Below are 24,936 nucleotides of genomic sequence, written 5' to 3'. Positions count from 1 at the left end.
CCAGTAGACTAGGACTTTTTCTTGTGGGCCGTGGGAAATCACTGAAAGGCTTCAAGTGGGAAAGTTATGTGGGCAGATTTAGGTTTGTGTTTAGAAGGAGAAGCTGAGAGAGACCCAGAGACCTAGTTAATAACTGAGACTTGAGTAAAGGGGGATATGTGTACCAGTGGTCCTTTATTTCTCTTTACAGAGGTACATGTTAGGACTGAATTTCACTGTAGAATTTGAAGCCATTTTTAGAAAATACCTTGTGAAATTCTTTGTGTTTTCTGGCATTTATAGGTCTGATTTCTCTCGGGGTATAAAAGTACCATTTAGAGAGAAAAAACTCCACATTTATGAATCTGGTACATGTTAAAATATACCTATTTATTATTTTTTACCTTGCCGTTTATCAGACATCTCTCTACATTGCCTGTATTTATCCATTTTTCCTTTATTTTATGTTTTTGTTATCTCTTAATTTCCTGAGAGATTGAATTTAAGTTACTTACTTCCTACTTGACTAATACACAGCTCCCCTGTGTTTAGTTTTAAAGAGAAACAGAAAAAGAAAAACCATGTTAACTTTTCTTTTAGAAAGCAACATATCATGTATCTTTGTTGGGGGGGCGGTCTAATGGTTTCTGTTTATTTTTAAAGACAGGGAAAGTAAATGCATTGATTTGGGGTGTCTTTTTTTAGACTTTAGAATTTTGTTTTTCATACAAGGGAGTTATGAGAGGCATAGCTCCCATGAGCAATTATTTGATAGGAAGAAATGCTGTTGTCAGAGATACAGTGGTAGAGCCAGAAATAAAGTTTTCTTAAAGACTTTTCTTTTTGCTTTTATCCTCCTTTAGTATCTCACTTAATGTTTGTCCCAAGGAGTCCCTAAACTGTGCCCTGGGAAATCCTTATTTATGATGTCAGGGATTATAGCAGGCATTCCTCACATGTTTATTGGATTGTCATCAGTGGTAACCAGCTTTCTGAAATATGGAGAGCATGTTTTTTCCTGCTTAAGACTAATGGCTTTTCTAAATGGAGCTGATTGTGTCTTCATGTTACTGTGAGAGCAGGGCAACAGGCTGTATTTGGACCCCACCTCAATGAAGGCTTATTTTGCCCTGGGTGCTGGAGAAATCCTAGTGTGCCGTGTCGTTCCCTCATATCCCTTCCAGACAGAGGACCTGCTGTTGTGAGGGAACATTCCTCCATTGGACAGAGTCTCCTGGGCTTCTCCATACTGCCAGGCTCCATCATCCTCTGACAAGGGCCGTGACACAGCACTCCTCACATTCAGCTGCAAGTCTGACAAGAAACAAAAGGGGCTTTCTGCTTGGCGCACCATGGAGAGCCTCTGAAATGTTAGCTTTCCCTGTTGCTTACAGCTTTTGTCATTCCAATTACCTTGGACTTGATTGTGACTTCTTTCCACTTTCCCAGCAGAGCAGAAGATAGGCTGCCTTCCTAATCTTGATTAGAGTTATATATGAGAATTTGAACATAGCTGCAAAGGAAAAAAAGAAAGAACCAGCCCTCCCAAATCATGGTCTTGGGGGAAATTTTCTTTGTTGTCTAAACTTTTTGTTTTGGCCAGGGCATGGGGCCAGTTTTATCTTTTATTGTTTTTGTTTGCTTTTTGAGAATTAAAATAAAATACTGAGAATAATATATTAATACTCACGTTCACATGGTTCAGAACTGATGATTTTTAGTATTTTACTTGTTTATTTTTTCATTGAAATAGATAATATTACAGATAAAACTGGAGTACCTTTTGGTCTCTGTTCTTAGTCCTATTTCTTACTCCAAGAAGTAACCAACCACTGACAAGAATTTGATGTATATAGTTGATGTTGACTTATTATATTTTATATATCTATTCAAGTATAAAGTAGGATCTTCTAATACTTTGTCAGTATGCTTTGCAGTTTCTTTTTGTGTAGCTTTTCAATCTGATATTTTCAGTTTGTATTTTGTTAAAAAGACGTTTTAAAAATTTACTATAACATGTATCAGTCCTTTGTTCTATGGTGTTGTGTTTTTTTGTTTTTTTTTTTAATTTTTGTCCACACTGTACAGTGTGTGGGATCTTAGTTCCCCGACCAGGGATCAAAACCCACACCCCGTGCAGTGGAAACAGGGAGTCTTAAACCACTGGACTGCCAGGGAGGTCCCTCTGTGGTTTATTCTTACTCCATCTTGGTCAAGAAATCATTTCTTTTCCAAAGATCACTGAACATAATCTTGTGGGCTTTTTTCTAAAAGTGCTTTCACATTTATGGCTTTGATCTGTCTGGAATCTATTTTTGTGTTTAGTCTCTAATAGCAATCTAAGACTTTGATTTTTCCTCCACATTGATAATTGGTATTCACCATTGATCTGTAATACCAGTTCAGTTATATATCTAGTTTTTTATGTACATTCGTGATTCTTTGTCAGAGTCCTATTCTATTCCATTGATGTATAGTCCATTCCTGTATGATTACAAAATTGCTCTATTACATTGTTAAATTATAGTAAGTCTGAATTCCCAGTAAGAATATGTTTCCTCACCTAATTGTTCTTTTTTTAGATTCAGGTTAACTGAATCTAATTCAGATTAGATATTTTGGATCCTTTTCCCTATAATTTTAGGATTGGCTTATCAAATTTCACAAAAATCCTGCTATAATTTGGATTCCAATTACAAGAATTCATTGACTAATTTGGGAGAATTAACATCTTGATGCTGTTACATATTATCTGTGAACATAACATGTCTTTCCATTTAATTCAGAGAATCTTTTATGTACTTCAGCAATGTTTCTAACTCTCTTACAATGTACTTGCACAGCTTTGTTAAATTTATTTCTGGACATCTTATACATTCTATTGCTATTAAAATGAAATGTTTTTTTTTCTGTCACTGTTTTCTAATGTGTAGTTTGTGTTTAGGAATACTATTTAATTTTATATGTTGATCATGTGTCCATCAGTTTTACTAATGTATAGAATAGCTAATATTTTCTTTCTCTTGGATTTCTAGGTAGGCAATCATATCTGCAAATATTTTTATATCTCTTTTTTCTGTTTCTTTTTTTTTTTCTGTTTCTTAGATAGGACCTCCTCCAGTATAATATTTTAAATGAAGAATAAAAGAGGGCATTTTCCTTTATCTTATTCCTCACTTTAAAGAGAGTACTTCCAAAGTTTCAGTGTGAAGTGTTTTGGTATTTTTTTTTTCCCAAAGGTTTTATAGTTTTAAATTGTACATTTAAATCCATAATCTATTTTGGGTTAATTTTGGTACAGTGTGAGAGGTTTAGGTTGAGGTTCATTTTTTTGGCCTGTTGTCCAGTTGCTCCAGCACCATTGTTGAGAAGATTGTCTCCCTCTATTGCATTGCTTTTGTAACTTTTAAAAAATTGAAAGAGCCTATTTTGTTTCAATATATTTTGGGGTTTTCTAATTTGTTCCACTGATCTATGTGTCTTATTGTCCTACCAATACCAAGTACTGAAGCCACATAATAAGTTTTAATATCACATAGAATGATTCTTCTCTTTGTTCAAGATTATTTTAGCTATTCTTGGGCCTTTGCTTTTCTAATATATAAATCTTAGACTAAACTTGTTTCTGTTTACAAATAGTCTTTCTTGGATTTTGAAAGAAATTTTATTAAACTTACATCACATGAGGAAGATTCACATATTTACTATACTGGATCTTCCAGTGCATGAATACAGTGTTTCTCTCCATTTATTTAGACATTCTTTGATTTCTTCCATAAACATTTTATAATTTTTAACATACCTTTTCAATCTTTTGTTAGATTTACACCTAAGTATTTCATGTCATTTGTAAATATGAAAAAATTTATTTCTAATTTTCCAGTGTACAAGACTGTTTCTTTTTTTTTTTTTTGAAAAGAAATAACATTTTATTAAGTGCCTATTGCGGACTCTGGGAGAAGGCGAGGGTGGGATGTTTCAGGAGAACAGCATGGAAACATGTATATTATCTAGGGTGAAACAGATCACCAGCCTAGGTTGGGTGCATGAGACAAGACTGTTTCTTTTTCTTACTTTATTGCAGTGGCTATAGCATCTAGTACCTATGTTGCATAAGAGTGCTTTGCTCCCAATCTTAGGAAAAGCATTCAGTCTTTTACCACTAAGTATGATGTTAGCTATAGGCTTTTTATAGACAGTCTGTATCATGTAGTTCCCCTCTGTTTCTAACATGCTGAGAGTCTTTATCAAAGATAAATTTTTTTGAAATGCTTTTTCTGTATCAATAAATGTTAAATGATTTTTCTTCCTTCTCAAGTTGATATGGGAGCTACACTGATTGATTTTCAAGTGTTGAAACAGACTTTGCATCAGTTCAGTTCAGTTGCTCAGTCATGTCCGACTCTTTGCAACCCCATGAATCACAGCACGCCAGGCCTCCCTGTCCATCACCAAATCCCGGAGTTTACCCAATCTCATGTCCATCGAGTTGGTGATGCCATCCAACCATCTCATCCTCTGTTGTCCCCTTCTCCTCCCGCTTTCAGTCTTTCCCAGCATCAGGGTCTTTTCACATGAGTCAGTTCTTCGCATCAGGTGGCCAAAGTATTGGAGTTTCACCTGCAACATCAGTCCTCCATTGGAAGTCATTGGACTGATTGGAAGGCTTTACATACCTAGAATAAATTCCACTTGGTCACAATGTATATGTATGTCTTTCTCTACATTGTTGGATTTAGTTGGCTAATATTTTGTTGAGGATTTTTGTGTCTGGGATTATGAGATGTATTAGTATGTAGCATCCTTTTTTGAAAAGCTGTATTTATGTGCTTTTCATATCAGAGTAACACTGGCTTCATAAAATGAGTTGGTAAGTTTTTCCTCCCCTTTTGTTTTCTAGATAAGATTGTGTAAAGGTCTTAATTTTCCTTTTTTATCATGTAATGCACTTTAAAACTTTTAAATTTTATTAAAGTACATATGACAAAGTTTATCACCTTAACCATTTTTTTAAATTGTGGTAAAATACATGCAACATAGCATTTATCTTCTTAACCATTTTTAAGTGTACAGTTAAGTAGTGTTAAGTACATTTACATTGTTGTACAACAAATCTCTAGAACATTTTTTACTCTTGCAAAACTGAAGCTATATTTATAAAATATCAGCTGCTCCTCAGCTCCTCCCTCCAGCTCCTTACAACCACCTGACAACCATCATTCTATTTTCTGTCTCTATGAGTTTAACTAGTCTAGATACTTTATATAAAAAGAATCGTATAGTCTTTTTGCGACTGGCTTATTTCACTTAGCATAATATCTTCAGGTTTCATCCATGCTGTAGCATGTCACAGAATTTCCTTCCTTTTTAAGGCTGAATAATATTCCATTGTATGTATATACCACATCTATCAGTAGACATTTGGTTTGCTTCCATCTCTCGGCTACTCTGAATAGTGCTGCTATGAACAAGGATGTGCAGATATCTCTCCAAGACCCAGCTTTCAATTCTTTTGAATCCCAGAAGTGGATTGTTGAATCATGTGGTAATTCTCTTTTTAAGTCTTGAAGAATTACCATACTGTTTTTCATAGTGGTTGTGTCATTTTACAACAGTGCACCATTTTCTCTACCAACCAACACTTGTTATCTTGTGTTTTTTAAATGATATCCATCCTAATGGGTGTGAGGTGGTATCTCATAGTGATTTTGATTTGTATTTCTTTGATGATTAGTGATGTTAAGCATCTTTTTGTATGCTTTTTATCATTTGTATGTCATCTTTGGAGAAATGTCTGTTTGAGTGCTTTACTCATTTTTAAATCTGTTTTTATATTTTTTGTTGTTGAATTGTAGGATATCTTTATACATTTTGGATATTAACCCCTTATCAGATATGTGATTTGCAGGTATTTTCTCCCATTTGGTAATTTGCCTTTTAGCTCTTAATTGTATCCTTTGATGTACAAAAGATTTTTAGGTCTGATATAGTCTCATAAGTCTATTTTTGCTTTTATTGTCTCTGGTTTTGTTGTAGTATCTAAGAAATTATTGCCAAATTCAGTGTCATAAAGCTTCCCCCTGTGTTTTCTTCTATGAATTTTATAGTTTTAGATGTTACATTTAGGTCTTTAATACATTTTTAGTTCATTTATGTATATGATGAAGGTAAGGGTCCACTTTCTTTTCTTTTCTTTTTTGCATGTGTATATCCAATTTTCCCAGCACCATTTGTTGAAGAAACTGTCTTTTCACTGTTGGGTGGTCTTCACACCTTTAAGGGTCATTTAACCATATATGTGAGTTTTATTGCTACCCTCTGATTACTGTAGCTTAGTAATATGTTTTGAAGTAAGGAAAATGTGAGTCCTCTAATTTTATTCTTCCCTTTGAAAATTGTTTTGGCTAATCAGAATCCTTTGAGATTCCATATAAATTTGAGGATTATTTTTCCTGTATATGCAAAAAAAATGCTACTGAGATATTGATAGGAATTGTGTTGAATCTGTAGATTGCTTTCAGTAGTATAGACATTTTAATAATATGAAGTATTTCAATCCATGAACGTGGATTATCTTTCTACTTATTTATGTCCCCATTAATTTCTTCCAACAATGTTTTGTAGTTTTCAGTGTTTTCCTTTAAAAAAAATTTTGATTTCTGATTATTTCCTTCCTTTTGCTTGATTTGGTCTTTTCCTGGTTTTTGACACAGGGCTATAGATTCTTAATTTGAGGACTTTCTAATAAACATTCAAGTGCTATAAATTTCACTGTCTGCATTGCTGGCATCCCACGTGTTTTAATGTGTTATATTTCAATTCCCATTCAGTTTTGTTTTTAAAAATTATTATTTTATTTGAGTCTTCCTGTTTGACTCATGGTTTATATAGAAGTTTAATTTCCAAGTGTTTAGGCATTTTCCTCTTATCTTGCCAATATTGATTTCTACTTTTGTTCCATTATGGTCAGAAAACATACTTTGTATAATATCAATTCTTTTAAATTTGCTAAAGTGTGTCTTATGCCCACCTTGGTGATTATTCCATGGGTGCTTGAAAATTGTGTATTCCGCTCTTGTAAAGTGGAGTGTTCTATGTATGTCAATTAGACACTATTGATTGATTGATTGTTTTGTTCAGATCTCTGTTCTTGCTGATTTTCTATCTAGTAACTCTATCCTTTTCTAAAAGGAGATGTAGGTAGCTTTTTGCATCTGGTTTCTTTTACTTAGCATAATGCATTTGAGATTCATCTTGTATGTATCACTAGGTAGATCCTTTTTACTATTCAGTAGGACATGGTTTATTTAGACATTTATCAGCTGAAGTACATTCTGGTTGTTTACCCTTTTGGGCAATTTATTAAGAAAGCTATTATAACCACTCACAGGTTTGTGTGTGAACATAAGTTCTTATTTCTCTTCAGTAAATACAGAGAAGTGGAATTGCTGAGTCATATGGGAAGTTTATGTTTAACCTGTCAAGCTGTTTTCCAGAGTGACTGTACCATTTTGCTTTCCCATCAGTAACATGTGAGAGTTTTGTTGCTCCAAATCCTCACCACCATGGTATTTTCAGTTTTCTGGTTTCTGTCTTAAATTTTAGCCATTCTAATAGATACATAGTGGTTTTAATTTGTGTTTACCTAGTGACTAACGGTATAGAGATCTTCTCATGTGCTTATTTGCTACCCAGATGCCTTCTTTGGTGAAATATCTGTTAAAATCTTTTGCCCATTTTTGCACTGGGTTCTTTTCTTGTTATTGAATTCTGAGAGTTATTTATATATTCCATATATATATCCCTTATCAGACAATTGTTTGGTAAATATTTTCTCTCAGTCCAGCTTGTTATTTTATTTTTTATCAGTTTCTTTCAAATAGCAGACATTTTAAATTTTGATGGCATTAAACTTACTGATTTTTTTCTTTTATGGATTATGTTTTTGGTGTTATATCAAATCTTAGGTCAACTTAAATCACAGAGATTTCTTATGTTTTCTTTTTTTTTTTTTTTCATTTATTTTTATTAGTTGGACGCTAATTACTTTACAATATTGTAGTGGTTTTTGTCATACATTGACATGAATCAGCCATGGATTTACATGTATTCCCCATCCCGATCCCCCCTCCCACCTCCCTCTCTGCCCAATCCCTCTGGGTCTTCCCAGTGCACCAGGCCCGAGCACTTGTCTCATGCATCCAACCTGGGCTGGTGATCTGTTTCACTCTAGATAATATACATGTTTTGATGCTGTTCTCTCGAAACATCCCACCCTCGCCTTCTCCCAGAGTCCAAAAGTCTGTTCTGTACATCTGTGTCTCTTTTTCTGTTTTGCATATAGGGTTATCGTTACCATCTTTCTAAATTCCATATATATGTGTTAGTATACTGTAATGGTCTTTATCTTTCTGGCTTACTTCGCTCTGTATAATGGGCTCCAGTTTCACCCATCTCATTAGAACTGATTCAAATGAATTCTTTTTAATGGCTGAATAATATTCCATGGTGTATATGTACCACAGCTTCCTTATCCATTCGTCTGCTGATGGGCATCTAGGTTGCTTCCATGTCCTGGCTGTTATAAACAGTGCTGCGATGAACATTGGGGTGCACGTGTCTCTTTCAGATCTGGTTTCCTCAGTGTGTATGCCCAGAAGTGGGATTGCTGGGTCATATGACAGTTCTATTTCCAGTTTTTTAAGAAATCTCCACATTGTTCTCCATAGCGGCTGTACTAGTTTGCATTCCCACCAGACAGTGTAAGAAGGTTCCCTTTTCTCCACACCCTCTCCAGCATTTATTGCTTGTAGACTTTTGGATCTTATGTTTTCTAGACATTTTATAGTTTTAGGTTTTACATTTAAGCACATTGATTCATTTGAGTTAATTTTTATACATGATCTAGGATATGAATTAATTTTTTGTTCTATTTTCATTTAAAAATATGAATGCCATTGTTGTATTCATTGATAAGACTATCTTTTTTTCTATTTAATTAAGTTTATACCTTTGTTGAAAAAACAATTAACTGTATAGGTAGACTCCATTTCTGGATTCTCTCTTGTTTTCCACTGGTCTATGTGTCTGTCCTTTTTATGCTATATTGATTAATATAGCTTTAAAATAAGTCTTGAGATCCAGGCAGTATGGATTTCAACTTTGATTTTCTTTTAAAAGTTAATTTGGCTGTTCTAATTCCTTTGCCTTTACATATAAATATTAGGATAAGTTATTGACTTTTAGAAAAAAAATTCCTGCTAGAATTTTGCTTGAGATTTTGTTGAATCTGTAGAACAATTTGGGTAGAATTGACATCTTAATAATATTGAGTCTTCCTATCCATGAACCAATATATCTCTCCATTTATTTAAGTTTTCTATGATTTCTTTAAGTAATTGGTGTTTCGTATTTTGCTACATAAATCCTGCCCATATTTTATTACATTTTTACTTAAGGATTTCATGTATCTAAGCCCTATTATAAATAGTACTATTTTTAATTTCAGTTTTCAATTGTTCATTGCTCGGATAGAACTACAATTAGTTTTTGTATATTGACCTTGTACCTTGTACCTTGCAACCTTGCTAGATTTATTGCCTCTAGTATTTCTTTGGTAAATTCATTGTAGGCAGTCATGTTGTATATGACAAGGCACAGTGTATATCTTCTTTTCCAATCTGTATGACTTATACTTCTCTTTTATTTTTCTTTTATTCCCCCCTTTTCCTGCATCTCTTAAGAAACTCATGTAGTTTTTTTAAATTTATTGTGCCATTACAGAATTATATTAACTGTTTGTTTTTTTTTTAATGTTTTCAGTTCAGTTCAGTCACTCAGTCGTGTCCGACTCTTTGCGACCCCATGAATCGCAGCACACCAGGCCTCCCTGTCCATCACCAACTCCCAGAGTTTACTCAAACTCATGCCCATCGAGTCGGTGATGCCATCCAGTCATCTCATCCTCTGTCGTCCCCTTCTCCTCCTGCCCCCAATCCCTCCCAGCTTCAGGGTCTTTTCCAATGAGACAACTCTTCACCTAAGGTGGCCAAAGTACTGGAGTTTCAGCTTCAGCGTCAGTCCTTCGAGTGAACACCCAGGACTGATCTCCTTTAGGATGGACTGATTGGATCTCCTTGCAGTCCAAGAGACTCTCAAGAGTCTTCTCCAACACCAACCAGCCTTAAATTCCCAGAATAAATCTCACTTGGCTATACTATAATGTTAATCTTTTTACATATTGGAAGATTTTCTTGCTAATATTTTGTTGAGAATTTTTGTGTCTATATTCATGAGGATTATTTTTACATATCTGTAATTTTCTTTTTCTTAATGTCTTTGTCTTGTTTTAATACTAAAATTTTAGGATAGTACTGGCCTCATAAAATGGGTTCATGAGTGTTCTTTCTTCTTCCCTTTTCTGAAAGAGTTTGTGTAGAATATTATTTCTTTCTTAAATATTTTGTAGAATTTGTCAATGAGGCCATCTATGCCTGATATATACTATAGGTTTTAACTATGATTAAATTTATTTAATAGATATAGCTTGATTCAAGTTGTTCCTTCTTGAATGAGCTTTGATAGTTTGTGTCTTTGAAGGAATTCATCCATTTTATCTTAGGTATTGAATTTATGAGCATAAAGTTGTTCACAATATTCATTTATTATAAACCTTTGATGTTTTAGAATCTGTAGTGATGCCTCCTCTTTTAATCCTGATATTAGGTATCTTCTTTTTGTGATCAATCTGGCTAGAAGCTTATCCAATTCACTAACCTTAAGGACCAGCTTAGGGTTTTATGGGTTTTCTCTTGGTTTTCTGCTTTCTGTTTCACTTATTTCTGCTCATATCTTAATTAGTTTCTTCCTTCTTGGTTTGAGTTTAGTTTCCTCATCTTTTTCTAGTTTCTTAAGGTGGAAGCTTAGATTATTGATTTGAGAACTTTTTTCTTTGTAAACATTTAATTGTATAAATTTCTCTTTAAACACTGCTTTAGCTACATTCGATAATTTTTGATATATTGTATTTTTACTGAATTTAGAAATTTTTCTAATTTTTCTTGTGACTTTCTCTTTAACCCATGAGTTATTTACACGTGTTGTGTATTTTCCAAACTCTTGGGGATTTTCCAGTTATATTTCTGTTAACAATTTATAATTTAATTTTATTATAGTCAGATAACATATCTTGTATTATTTCAATTATTTTAAACCTAGTAAAGGTATATTTTGAGCCTATAATATGGACTGTTTTGGACAAAGTTACTTATGTACTAAGAAAAAAACATGTTTTCTGATGTTGCTAGAAAATGTGTATTAAAAATGTCAGGTCAAGTTTGTAGTGTTGGCCAGGTCTTTATATTGCTCACAATTTTCTGTCTTCTTATTCTGTTAATTACTGAGAAAGGAGTGCTAAAGTCTCCAGCTATGACTATGGATTTGTCTATTTCAGCTTTCAGTTCTACCAGTTTTTGCTTCATTATCTTGGAGCTCTCTTGTTAGATATATACACACTGAGGATTGCTACTTACATATATAGTTATTTATATATGTCTTTCGCGCTTACCTCTCCCTTTCTAATGGTTTTTGCTGTTGTCTCTAACCAGCGCCCTAGACTCTTTTTTTTTTTTCTTTTTTTTTTTTTCCCCATTTATTTTTATTAGTTGGAGGTTAATTACTTTACAACATTGCAGTGGTTTTTGTCATACATTGACATGAATTAGCCATGGATTTACATGTATTCCCCATCCCGGTCCCCCCCCTCCCACCTCCCTCTCCACCCGATCCCTCTGGGTCTTCCCAGTGCACCAGGCCCGAGCACTTGTCTCATGCATCCAACCTGGGCTGGTGATCTGTTTCACCCTAGATATACATGTTTCGATGCTGTTCTCTTGAAACATCCCACCCTCACCTTCTCCCACAGAGTCCACAAGTCTGTTCTATACATCTGAGTCTCTTTTTCTTTTTTTGCATATAGGGTTATCGTTACCATCTTTCTAAATTCCATATATATGTGTTAGTATACTGTAATGGTCTTTATCTTTCTGGCTTACTTCGCTCTGTATAATGGGCTCCAGTTTCACCCATCTCATTAGAACTGATTCAAATGAATTCTTTTTAATGGCTGAGTAATATTCCATGGTGTATATGTACCAGAGCTTCCTTATCCATTCGTCTGCTGATGGGCATCTGGGTTGCTTCCATGTCCTGGCTATTATAAAAAGTGCTGCGATGAACATTGGGGTGCACATGTCTCTCTAGGATCTGGTTTCCTCAGTGTGTATGCCTAGAAGTGGTATTGCTGGGTCATATGGCAGATCTATTTCCAGCCCTAGACTCTTGATCTAGAACCAGCTCTTATAATGGATTTTGGAGACCCTGTCCCACTGAAATTTAATTACTGAGTTAGTGTAAATCTAGTCACCTAAGCAGCAGGTGTGTGTGTGTGTTCTCAGTCGCTCAGTCATGTCCATTTCTTTTTAACTCCATGGACTATAGCCCAGTAGGCTCCTCTGTCTGGAATTTTCCAGGCAACAATACTGGAGTGGGTTGCCATTTCCTACTCCAGTGGACTTCTTGACCCAGGGATCAAACCCACATCTCTTACATCTCTTGCGTTGGGAGGGAGATTCTTTACCTCTGTGCCACCTGGGAAACTCCAAGCAGTAGGTGATTTGATTCAATTCCTTTTGGAAGAGTTATCTTTTTACTTCTTTTACCTAGACCTGTTAGTCAAAAGAGGTAGCCTGAGGAAGTGGATCTGCAGCAGCTTTTTGCCTCCTTATTTCATGCCCAGCCTCACATTACCCTAACTCTGATACTTCAGGCAGTGATCCTGGCTCGCTTTGGAGTCCAGTGGTCCTGTGGTTTCAGTTGTATGCTTTGTATTTCTGTTCAGTTTCTGGTCCATGGAGATATCTCTTATTTTTGAGCCTGGGCCATGTGTTCTTGCAATTCAGCCCTTTCATATTTTATCCATTTTATTCTGCTTTTGGAGCAGAAATGCATTAAAATGTGAATTTATGGAGCCACTTTGTTCAGGGTTTTAATCATATTGATAAATGTATATCAAATAATTACTTATCTGCTATATAGTATTCTATTATATGACTAGGTGTCTGTCCATTTACTAGGCAACTTTGACAGTACTTGAATTTAAGAAATAGTGAATTGAAACAAAATTCCAAGTCTTTATGGAAAATTATATGGAAAATACTAAGTTCAATTCCAGACACTTTGCTTTGTGTGAATGATGAGAATAAGTAATTCTGGATGTAGGTGAATTACAGAAGCTTGAGGAAGACAAGTGGGAAGCATCTGTGGCTTCATTTAAGTTAGAGAATGAGCTCCATGATGGAAGATCACAGAGAGAAAAGGGATGAGAACTGGGAGTGAATTTTGAGTACTACCCAAGTGTAGATGGTAAAAAGAGAACCTGTTAAAAGAGATTGTAATGTAGTATAAAAGGAGAAGAGAATTTCTAGAACAATATTCATTATTGCAGCAAACCATTAAGATGGTGATAACTGAGAAAGAATGATGGTCTGAGAACAAGACCTGAATTCTACTTCCTACCTTTTATTCTTGCATAGCAAACTGGCCCTAAATTCAGTTACGTATCTGTAAAGTATGTAGTAGATGATCTCTGTGATCTTTTCTGCTTCTGAAATGTGATGTTTTATGTGTTTTAAAAGATGTTGGTGACTTTGAGGAAACTGTTTAAGTAGAGTGCAAAATCCCAACTGTAGACTGCTATGGCAACTCCCTTGATATGCCGTGATATGCGTGCATGTATGTGTGCTCTGTCATGTCTGACTCTTTGCAGCCCCATGGACTGTAGCCTGCCAGGCTTCTCAGTCCATGGCATTTTTCTAGCAAGAATACCAGAGTGGGTTGCCATTTCCTCTTCCATGCCATGGTAGAGAGAAAGCGTACCATACAAGAGAGATTAAATAACAGCAATCAGATGTTTGAAATGTGTTTTGAATCCTTTGCAATACCTTGGGAAACAAAGTAAACTATGCAAATAGTTTTCTTCTGGTTATACTTAATGATTTTGTTCAACCAAGTGAAGCATGAGGGATTTTTCATGTTTCATTTATTGCATTCCTTAAAGAGAGAGATGTCTGTGTTAAGGATTTCAATTCAGTTTAGTCATTCAGTCGAGTCCGGCTCTTTGTGACCCCAGGGACTGCAGCACGCCAGATTTCACTGTCCATCACCAACTCCTGGAGCTTGCTCAAACTCATGTCCATCGAGTCGGTGATGCCATCCGACCATCTCATCCTCCGTCGTCCCTTCTCCTGCCTTCAATCTTTCCCAGCATCAGCGTCTTTTCTAAGGAGTGAGTTCTTCGCATCAGGTGGCCAAAATATTGGAGTTTCAGCATCCGTCCTTCTAATAAATATTCAGGACTGATTTCCTTTAAGATGGACTGGTTTGATCTCCTTATAGTTCAAGGGATTTATTTTGAAGTGAAAGTGAAAGTCACTCAGTTGTGTCCAACTTTTTGCAGTCCCATGGATTATACAGTTTATGTAATTCTCTAGGCTAGAATACTGGAGTGGGTAGGCTTTCCCTTCTCCAGGGGATCTTCCCAACCCAGGGATTGAACCCAGGTCTCCTGCATTGCAGGTGGATTCTTTACCAGCTGAGCCACAAGGGAAGACCTTATTTTGAAGTAAAATAGCTTTATTTAGGATAAAGACTCCGGTTGATTCAATATGACTCTGCCTTTGAGAATCAGTAGAGTAGTAGAATTGTTAGCTTACCACTGCTGCATAGGTCCCCATGAGCACACCTCCAGGTAGTTCTAAAGGGGAGTTGGAGCACTTCTGGGATACCTATAATGCCACTGTGGTGATGCACTTGCATTTTATGTGAGACTCATCATGTTTCTCTAGGATGCTCCTTGAGATTGTGAGCAGCTGCTTTTATGGATTTGGAGACATGAGGTCCAAATGTGGGAGCTTTCTGCCAGCTTAAAATCTTTGCCTCTAGGCCTCCTTTAGTCTTCCATGTTCCTAAAAATTATATAAAATATTAAGTTCATATTGCTTAGGATAGTTTATAAGACTGCAAGGTAACCTTTGTCTCTGTTCATCTTTGGGGATTAGGTTTTTTCATAAATTCACCCTCAGACTATTATGGTAGGAACCTACAGTCATTTTCAAGTAGTGTGCCAGGTCTCTATTCTAGCTTCATAGACCAGTGACTGAATTGTAATTGAGGAAATGCTCCTGGCTATCTTAGGAATCAAGAGTGAAAATGGGCAGTAAGGAGAAAGGGGCATACCTCTCCCAGCCTGACCATCACGCTACTAAAATATGCCCATGTGTCTGTCACATTAGGCAGCTGTGCCGTGGCCCAGGAGCCCCTCGTGTGTGAAGGTGTGTTTCTCCTCACTGGGAGTGGGCTGCCCAACGCCAGCGCCACTGAGCGTGGCTTCATTCTCTAGTCCCCCGCTTAGTGCCTCCCGCAGCCCCGCTTTACAAGTAACGAATTTCTCACTCCTCACCATTCAGACTCTTAAAGTTGAAAGAAGCTTTTCTCTGTGTGGGTGTTTTTATTTAATAAGAAGGAGGAAGAAGCACAATGCCAGTTTGTCTGTGGGTAGTGTTCTTCACAAGGTTGCAGCTAGCATTTGGCTTCCATTTATCATTTTCAGTCACCCATGTGGCCATGCTGGCCTTTATGCTGTGTGTAGTAAATTTTGTTTCTCTTGTGATTGGTCATTTTCTGTTGGAAAGTTGTGGGGGAATGGTATTCAGAACTCCTGAACACAAACACAGTATATATTACATTTTAGCATTTGCTTATTACAGTATATCCTTGTCAGTAGTATCTTCCAAGGTAGGCCTATAGCATTTTGCCCACTTCAGAAGTGAGACTCACCAATATTAAATACTTTTTAATAGCCAGATAGAAGTACTGATTGGTAGACTATAAATTGAGATCATTCATTTTGAAGACTACTTAATCATCAGAAATCATACAGCTTTAGGGAAAAAAAAAGCCATTTACCTCTTATGGCTATAGCTTTGGGGCTGATGCTAAGAAAAGCTCAGATAATACAGAATATGCAGGTATAGTTCTGTTTAGATGAAATTTTGAATAATGAATAAAATATCTAAGCTGGTGGATCAAGAAATTGGTTTCTAAAATTTACTGGGCATTTTGTAAAATCATGATTTTTTTGTATTTTCCCTGCTTAACAATAATCCAAAATAAAGATATTTGGGGATAAACATATTATCTAAAAATTATGATTTTCACTTATGTAATTTTAGGGGTACATATTCAGTGTATGTAGTAGTTCTCGTGAGTCACAACTCTAATATTTTTTCTTCATTTTTATAGCATAAAGAGTCAGTATTTGTTATAGTCTATATCCAAGCTTTTGTCCATATACAAAACTCTGCTGACTTTACCTCAAAATCAATAAATAAACCTTGATTTTAAGATTAAATATGTGGAAAACAGGTATAGGATGTGGTTATATTGATGACACAAGATAAGTTTGGAGAGTTACATGGGAATGAAATCATGAAGGCACCTATATAATCAAAGTATTAGTTTTCTATTGCTACTATAACTAATTGCTGTAAACTTCGTGGCTTAAAACAATGTCTGCTTATTATGTTACAGTTTTTATGGGTCAGAAGTGTGAGCACAGGATGGCTTAACTGAGTTCTCTGCTTATGGTCTCACAAGACCAAAATCAAGGAGTCAGTGGGTCTGTATTCCTTATTGGAGGTTCTGGAGAGGTGTCACCTTTCAGGCTTGTTCAGTATGGCAGCTTAATTCTGTTTCTTCTCCTGCTTTCCATGTGCCTCCCTCCATCTTCAAGCCAGCAGTGTCATGTCAGGTCCTTCTCACGCTTGGAATCTCCCTGATTTCCTCTTCTGTTGTTAGCTGGAGAAGTTTCTCTGCTTTTAGGGGCTCATATGATTAGATTAGGCCCCACCCAGTTAATGGGCTTCCCAGGTGGCACTAGTAGTAGAGAATCCGCCTGCCAATGCATGAGACATAGAGATGTAGGTTCAGTCCCTGGGTTGGGAAGATTCCCCTGGAGGAAGGCATGGCGACCCACTCCAGTATTCTTGCCTGGGGAATCCCTTGGACAGAGGAGCCTGGTGGGCTATGGTCCATAAGTTTGCAGAGTCAGACACAACTGAAGCGACTGAGCAGGCATCCAGTTAATCTCCCTATTTTAGGATCAACTGTGCCACATAACATGATATAATCTTGAGAATAACACCAAGGAATGGAGATGACTGGGGAGGGACTAAATTCTGCCCATCTTAATCATATTAAAGACCTAAGACTTTATTCTCTGTGTCTTGTGTGATTTTAAGAGAAGAGTATTGTGGTCAAATTTGTGTTTTACAACAATGACTTTGGCTGTAATATAGACAAGGGTCATTGGGGAGTTGCTCTGAGGTCGTGGGAAACCATTAAAAGGAATATCATATCATTTGAGATTCAGGTAAGAGGAGCCGCATGAGCTATTTTAAGAAGAAAGGGATTTAATGCAAAGAATAAGATGTTATAGAATCTGAGGAAGGCTGCCTCCCTAGCATTATCTCTAGAGTGGTGTTGCAGAACTAGACCACCAAGGGCACTGCTTCCTCCACTAGCACCAGATAAGGGGAGACTCAGGAAGCTGCTGTCCCTGGGTGTGGATCACACCACCTTAGCTGTGACCTGGAGACCAGCGAGCTGCTGCCAGGGGAGCTGACTGCAGGAACACAGTATGCGAACCACCATCTGATCATTGCTGCTGCTGAGTCACTTCAGTCGTGTCCGACTCTGTGCGACCCCATAGACGGCAGCCCACCAGGCTTCCCCGTCCCTGGGATTTTTCCAAGCAGAGTACTGGAGTGGGGTGCCATTGCCTTCTCCATCTGATCATTAGGAAGCCTCTAACCAAGCTGTTCCCACCCACGTCTGCTAGAGCCACTCTCTCTCTCCCCAGGGCTGTTGAATGAGATTGATGAAAGTTAAATCTCACCTGAAAAGAAGGGTGGTAAATGTAGTTTCCCTCTTTGCAGTATAGAAAGGCTTTCTAGGATGAGGTTGGAACAAATACTGAGGAGACTCATCCAGCTTATGCATCCAAAGAAAGCTGTGGCAATCCGTGTTATTAATGATAGTGGCTTGAACAAGTGGGCAAAAAGATGCAGATAGACTCATGAAATATTTAGGAATAGAATTAGTATGACACAGCAATTGATTGAGTGGGAGAAGTGGAGAAAAGAGATAGGAAGGAATCTGGATGACTATTCAGTTTCTGGCTGGTATGATTAGATAGTTTCTGGTGCCATTTACTAAGATAAGAAAGACTAGAAGAGAAGGTTGGGAAGCAACAATGAATTATCTCTGGACATGTTGAGTTTGAGAAAACTATAAGACCTTAGAGTGTCCTAATTTATAGGTCATTTAATTTGTAGATAAACTTGACCGGTTATAACAAATAGGCTAATTCCTGCACATGGGCCATACTTTTGTGTACAAATATGTTTATGCTTGAGATAAATTCAGTTGACTATAATGTCAAGTATAAATAAGCATAGGATTATACAGCTATAATATTAAGTTTTAGTTTTATATTTAAATAGATTCAGGGCTTACCACTAGTTCTTTAATCTCATTGTTGACTAGTGTTTTTCTTTTTCAAAAAGACTCGAGGGTGCCTTATTCCCTAAGTTTCCTTGTTAAGTTTATTTCTGGGAAAAAAACAAAACAAAACTTGGTGAGGTATAATATTCTTGGGTCATGCTTTTTCTAATTTATTTATTTGGTAGGAAATGTGTTATTTTGCTTAGTCTCTTTCACTGATGCTGAAATCTCACTTTTCATCTCATTCTGCTGCTTATCCTTTATCTTTGAGCTCCCGTTTTATTATATTAATGCACTCATTAATTTCTGCAGCTTGGAGTATCTGTGGGGCATTTTCATTTAATTGAGACGTTTTCTTTGAGATCGAGTTCCCCTCTGCCTTTTACTTATGTGTTTCTCTCTTTTATTCCTTTTGCTGTGTGGTATGTGCTTAGTTGCGTCTTTGTCTTATCTTCTTGCTTATGCTTAAAAGTGAGTCTCTCTCTCTGTAGACCATGTCTTTGCTGAAACATGGTATAAGTAAACTCCTTGACCCCCTCACCACTGTTTCTTTTGTCCCTCCTGGACAGAGTCTGAGAGTCTGGGGTGTTACAATTCTATCTACTTTCCTGTAATCTGAAAGGAAAACATCTGTAGAACTGGGTTCAGCTTTTATTTGACCCCTGGGTTCTGCTATCTTTCCCAAGATTTTGTTCAATTATGATAACCTATTTTCACTTACTTGAAGTCATATACTAGGAGACTGGGTAACAGAAAGATACCCTTGGACTTTTGAGTCATTTTGCATTTTCAGTTTGGAGCCTTGGAAAATTTCAAGTCCTGGTGCTTTTGTTTTTTGTTTGTGTGGACTATTTTGTTTTGTTTTGTTTCCCCTTGCTACGATCCTGACATCCTGGCAGTGGGGTGTAGAACCTTCTGATCCCTGAGGGATGGCCTTAGTCTTCCTCCCAGCGGACTCCATTCTCCTTCAGCCCCATTTGCTCTAAATTAAAAAGTGTTGATCAGTACACTCAAGGTACTGCCCTTGGTAAGGATTCTGTTTCCTTACCTTCTTTCTCCATTATGTCTTCCAGGGGTCGAATTAGGATCCTTGCTTATTAACACAACCACATAGCACAAAGCTTTTGGTTCCTTTTAAAAGGCTATTTGAATAAGACTGTTCCCTCTTTTTCTGTATTAGTTGCTGCTGGCAATATTTTACCCTTAAAAAATATTTTTTGGGGTCCAAGACCTGGGAGAAATTTCTGCAATGTGTTTCATCATACTACCACCTTTTCCAAGAAGTCCTTACTAAGTAGATTTCAGTCATACATTTTTTAAAGGGTGTGTGTGTTTTAATAATATAAGTCCCAGACAGCAGGAATGGAGTCTTAATACTTATTTGTATATGGACTTAGAATTTACAAGTTCTTACTCATTTGTTATTTTGTATGATCCTCCCAACTGTCTTATAAGGTAGGAAGACCAGACTTATTATCCCAGTTTTACTAGTGAGGAATCTGAGAGATGAAAGGTTTGAGTGAGTTGCTAAGTCACACAACTAATTATAAGTCCAGACTCTGACACCAGATCTTCTGACTCCAAGGCCAGTGCTATATTTTACCTGGTCCCCCGCTTCATGGCAATGATCGCCTCCATCCCTGACCACAGAGGTCTCACTGCAGCTTCAGTGTTCTACCAACCTAGTTATGACACTTATTTAAACTGAGTTAAAACTCCAGGAGTTTGTGATGGACAGGGAGGCCTGGCGTGCTGCAGTTCATGGGGTCGCAAAGAGTCGGACACGACTGAGTGGCTGAACTGAACTGAGCTGAAAGCCAAAGTAGGGTGGAGAACATGGGGGAGTAGTAAGTTTATGACCAACTGTATTCTGATCCAGAATTAACCTCAGTATATCTTGGTTATAGTAAAGCTAATATCAGATCTTTTTTTTAGCACTTTTCCCCTCTCTGGTTTGTAGAAAACTGCTCAGCTTCCTCGGGGAGATCAAACCTACATCCTCCAAGCTGGCAGATGAGACAAGATTTTCCACATGGGAAACTTGTCCTTTTAGCCCTGGTCCCACCTGCATAATTCACTTTTCTCCTAGTATCTTTGGCTCTTTAATTCCTGCCTTGATCAGGGAACTTGTATCCCTCATTTACCACTTTTTTACAGGAACACATTTTTGATTCTTCCACGAACTACTTGTATTACAGTCAACTAGGCTAGGCAGAACCATTCAAACACAACATCACTGAAAAATCAGAGTTAATAGATAATATACAACTATTTTTTACAACAATGTTTTTGTTTGTAAGTTATGACTTCTCTGGGGTCAGAAACTGCTGGTCTATGTCCATCTTTCCAGCTATTACCAAAAAACATGGACTTAGATATCTGTACCCGTTGATGATGACGCCCAAGCAAGTAGGTTCTATAGAGTGACTTTACTTCTGTCTGTAACCTTTGTAGTGTCTACCTTTTTAGGTTCTTCTCTCCTCTCTGAGCCTATTCTTTCATTAATTGTTAGGTTTTCCTCTCCTCTCCTCTCTAAGCCTGTTCTTCCATAATTATTAGCAGCAGGCACGATAGCCATCTTTAGAAGAAACCTCCTGTCTGCAAGGATGGGGTTTTACTGAGATTTCAAGGAGACAACCATATCAGATCACAGATTCCACATCGTCACAGTAGATAGGTAGGTAGGTAAGCAGATATAATATTAGAGTAGGATATTAGAAAGATGTTGAGAATACCAGTAGTTTACCTGTAGTTCTGAAGAAGTTAGTAGTTCATGTGCTAGTAGTTTAGGCTGTCACTGTTTTGCTTTTTTTTCCCTTCTAGGTATCATGAACTAATCACAAAATATGGGAAGTTGGAGCCTTTGGCAGAAGTGGACCTGAGACCCCAGAGCAGTGCGAAAGTAGAAGTCCACTTTAAGGACCAGGTGGAAGAGATGAACATTCGTCTGGACCAAACAGTAGCAGAACTAAAGAAACAACTCAAAACTCTAGTTCAGTTACCCACGAGCAACATGCTTCTCTACTATTTTGACCATGAAGCGCCCTTTGGCCCAGAGGAAATGAAGTACAGCTCTCGAGCCTTGCATTCTTTTGGCATTAGGGATGGAGACAAAATTTTTGTGGAATCCAAGACAAAATAACCTCCACCAGCCTTGTGAGGACATACACATTCGGACTTGCAGGGCATTTGTTCCATGAGGTTTTCTTCAGGAGGGAGAAGGTTGTTTTGTTTAGTTTTGTTTAGTTTAGGCTTTGGGGGGTTTTGTATATTTCCCTCTAAAATGGGCTAGGGGGCTGTTTTTGGTATTTTCTACCGCCGATTCCTTCGGCTCTGCCACCTGAATTGGCCACATGCCCAGCCCCTGTGTCCACCCTCACGAGAGATGACCGGACAGCACCAACTTCCAACTGTGCTCACAGGCATCTGTCCACCACTTGGTCGTCACGACCACCCAGGTGCACTTGTGGCGCTGGTGTGAGCAGTGCGTCCCCCAGAAGGGCCTCTTGCGCTTAAATCAGGAGACGAGGAATCTTTCCAGGAAGGCCCGGCATGTCTCTCTCTCAGCCCCTCCATTTCCCCTCCCTCTCTCCTTTCCTTCTTGAGTTCCATTTTTCCTTATGACTCATGTCTGCAGGTTTGCCCAATAGTTTTATTCTGTCCATAACTAACTTCTCATTGCTCAACTTGGGTAAGTTTTTTCTTCATTTCTCCCTTTTGAAATAATTTCACGTGTTTCAAGCATTTCTCAACCTGATTCTGATCTCAGGTACTCAGTTGGAACCTTTAGTTCTGTTAGGGTCTGGAAGAAGAGTCCATGAAGGAACGCCGGCTGCTGGAAGTGCAGGCACAAGCAGTCTGAGCTCTGTGTGTGTGACTGTCCCAGTCTTAATGTTCCTCCCCCAGTAGATCGCCCATTACTCACATGAAATAGGTCAAATCCCAGAGTTCTTTGCTTTTTGCTTTTTGAATGTATTTTTTTCATGTCTATCTTTTTCATTACTTTATTGGGAATGGAGGTCTGACTTTATGAAGAATCCAATAGTGCAATGGATATACATGCCAGGAGAGCTAAGAGTTACCTAATAAACTCTTGGTAGTATGTGTGAGGGAGTCACGTAGAGGGGATATGGGAGAAAGTGTTTCATGACTTTCCTGCCTGGCATCATTTGAAGTCTTTGCTCTCGCACTTTGTGTTAGAAGTGGGAAACTTTCATCAAAGGGATCTTTGATTCCCAGTTCTTCCCTGAGATTTTGTGATGTCATAATTAAACAATTCTTTTTGTTTTATGTTTCAACTTAGTTGCCCCTACAGGAGAACAGCTCTGACTAATCTCTGAGTAAAGTATAAGTGTCAAAACTTCAGATTTGCCTCCAAGTTATGTTTTATGCACAATCATATTTAAAGCACTTTCCTTTAAAAGGTAGTCCTTACCTGCTCTGACATCTTTTGGTTTGTTCTTCTGTTCCTTTGTTAATCAATGTAGTCTCTTTCTTTGATATGTTTTTCTGGATCCACCGTGTTTACCGAAGGGAGACTTGAGAAGGACTTAGTGCCACTGGGGCAGAAAATGTGCACATGAAGTATTTTTCAAAGAATGTAATTGTTATCTGATTGCATTTGACCTTTTGACCTTTGTTACATGATTCCATCGCTTCTACAAACTTAATTTCTTAAGAAATTTTTAGGTGACTCTTGTAAACCCTTCTCTGATACAAAGTTGTGTTTATTATTGCTACTTTTTCAGTCATCCTAGGCCACAATAGCAGATATTTATTCTCTTAATGCACTTCAGGTTCAGTATCTGTAAAGCCTTTGACCCAGGCTTGCTGAGTCAAATCTATATTCACTGTAATGTTGAAGGTGGAAACCAAAGGGTTTAGGAAGATGAATGAGGCCAGCTCTCCTTCTGCTGCAGACTTTATCTTTCAAAATCATAAAAATGAACAATGGAGATCCAGGTGGGGTATAGACAAGAATAATTATTTTGCAATCACATTTTCCTGACAGATTTTTGGAGGTGGGAAAAAGTGTGGCAACAGTGTCATGACAATTAAAACTGTGGGTGCTTTGTGTACGTACGTGTGAGTGCAAAAGAGTATGAGAGAGAAACAGTGTAATTGAGCCCGTCGCTTTTGTCAGCCTGGGAAACAGATGAGCTCTTATTTTTTAAGGCTGTATGACCCACGACTGTCTCACAGCAAAAAGCAGAGCGAACACCTGTGTTACGCTTTAATCATCAGTGAAATAGTAACAATTAATAAGATATTTTATATATGACAAAGTTTTATGAAAATGCTTTTTTACTATTAGAGACTTGTTCCTTCTGCTACTACAGAACACAGTGCCCATCAGCTGCAGGCATAATTCTCCGATTACACAGTTGCATGTCAAGGGAACTTCTCATTTAATTCAATGGCCATGGGTATTTGGGGGACATTGTAATTGATGGTTCTAATCATTGCTAAATGATTTTTGATTGAGACAAGATCTAATGCAGTTATCAGTCTTTTAGAGTTACAGATCAGAAGTAAATAAGAAAAGCTGTTTGAGCATGTATACATGTAGACTTATTTGGGTGGCCGAGTAAAGATGCTGCTCTTGAAATAAAATTGGTGCTGTGTAGACACTTGTAACCAAAATTATTTTTATAACAGGTCAAAAAGAAGGAGAAGAGAGACTGGATTTTTGAGTCAACAAGTTATGCATAATTGATTGTAGCTTATCTGTGTTTTAATGTTAACTTCATCCAGATTCAGCGAGAGCATATCATTGACATTTATGAAGCAAAATTCTGTCATAGCCAGTATTACAGATAATGTTGCTACAGGCACAGTGTATAGAACATATCTTTTCTAAAATAGAAATTCTTTTCAGTTACAAAAAAGGAAAGGAGTAATAAAAGAAAACCAAGTCAAAACTGAGGCATCCTTTTCATGTGGGCATGGAGCTGCTGAAACCACAGTGGAAATAAATTTTTGAATTTGAATTGTTGAAATATCCCACGTTGTTTTTAAAAAAAAAGTTCAGAGTCATGTATCTTTTTTTCTTATTGAAAGTTTCTATTGTTTCTGTAACCTATTGCCACATGACTGTAAATACCTAAGAAAGCAGATATTATGTAACCCTTGTTCCTTTAAGACCTTTTGGTGACAATAAGCCCAAAACATGAGCTGTATGTAACAGAGCCAAATGTTATGATGCTATGTTTTAAAAGTTTGTTTCCTTAAAAAGAAAAGAAAGTCAGTTCTAACCAAATGTTTCAGCTATATTGCTAAATCAGCAGTGTTATAAACAGGGAAGACATGTTACACCAGTAACTTGTCACTGTTTGA

General features: G+C 37.2%; 1 protein-coding gene across 3 annotated transcripts in view; it reads left to right on the top strand.

Moving 5' to 3' along the window:
- Positions 1-24,269, top strand: part of TBCEL (tubulin folding cofactor E like) — a 69,895-nt gene extending 45,626 nt beyond the window's left edge. For all 3 annotated transcript variants that reach the window (XM_070473465.1, XM_020891389.2, XM_020891386.2), the window contains exon 8: positions 21,424-24,269. In XM_070473465.1, the coding sequence (XP_070329566.1) occupies positions 21,424-21,742 (319 nt within the window). In that variant the 3' untranslated portion in view covers positions 21,743-24,269. The remainder of the gene's footprint in view (positions 1-21,423) is intronic.
- Positions 24,270-24,936: the final 667 nt, after the last annotated feature.

Source organism: Odocoileus virginianus, chromosome 10, assembly GCF_023699985.2.
Source record: "Odocoileus virginianus isolate 20LAN1187 ecotype Illinois chromosome 10, Ovbor_1.2, whole genome shotgun sequence".
Lineage (NCBI taxonomy): Eukaryota > Metazoa > Chordata > Mammalia > Artiodactyla > Cervidae > Odocoileus > Odocoileus virginianus.
This window is presented reverse-complemented; position numbering and strand designations above follow the sequence as displayed.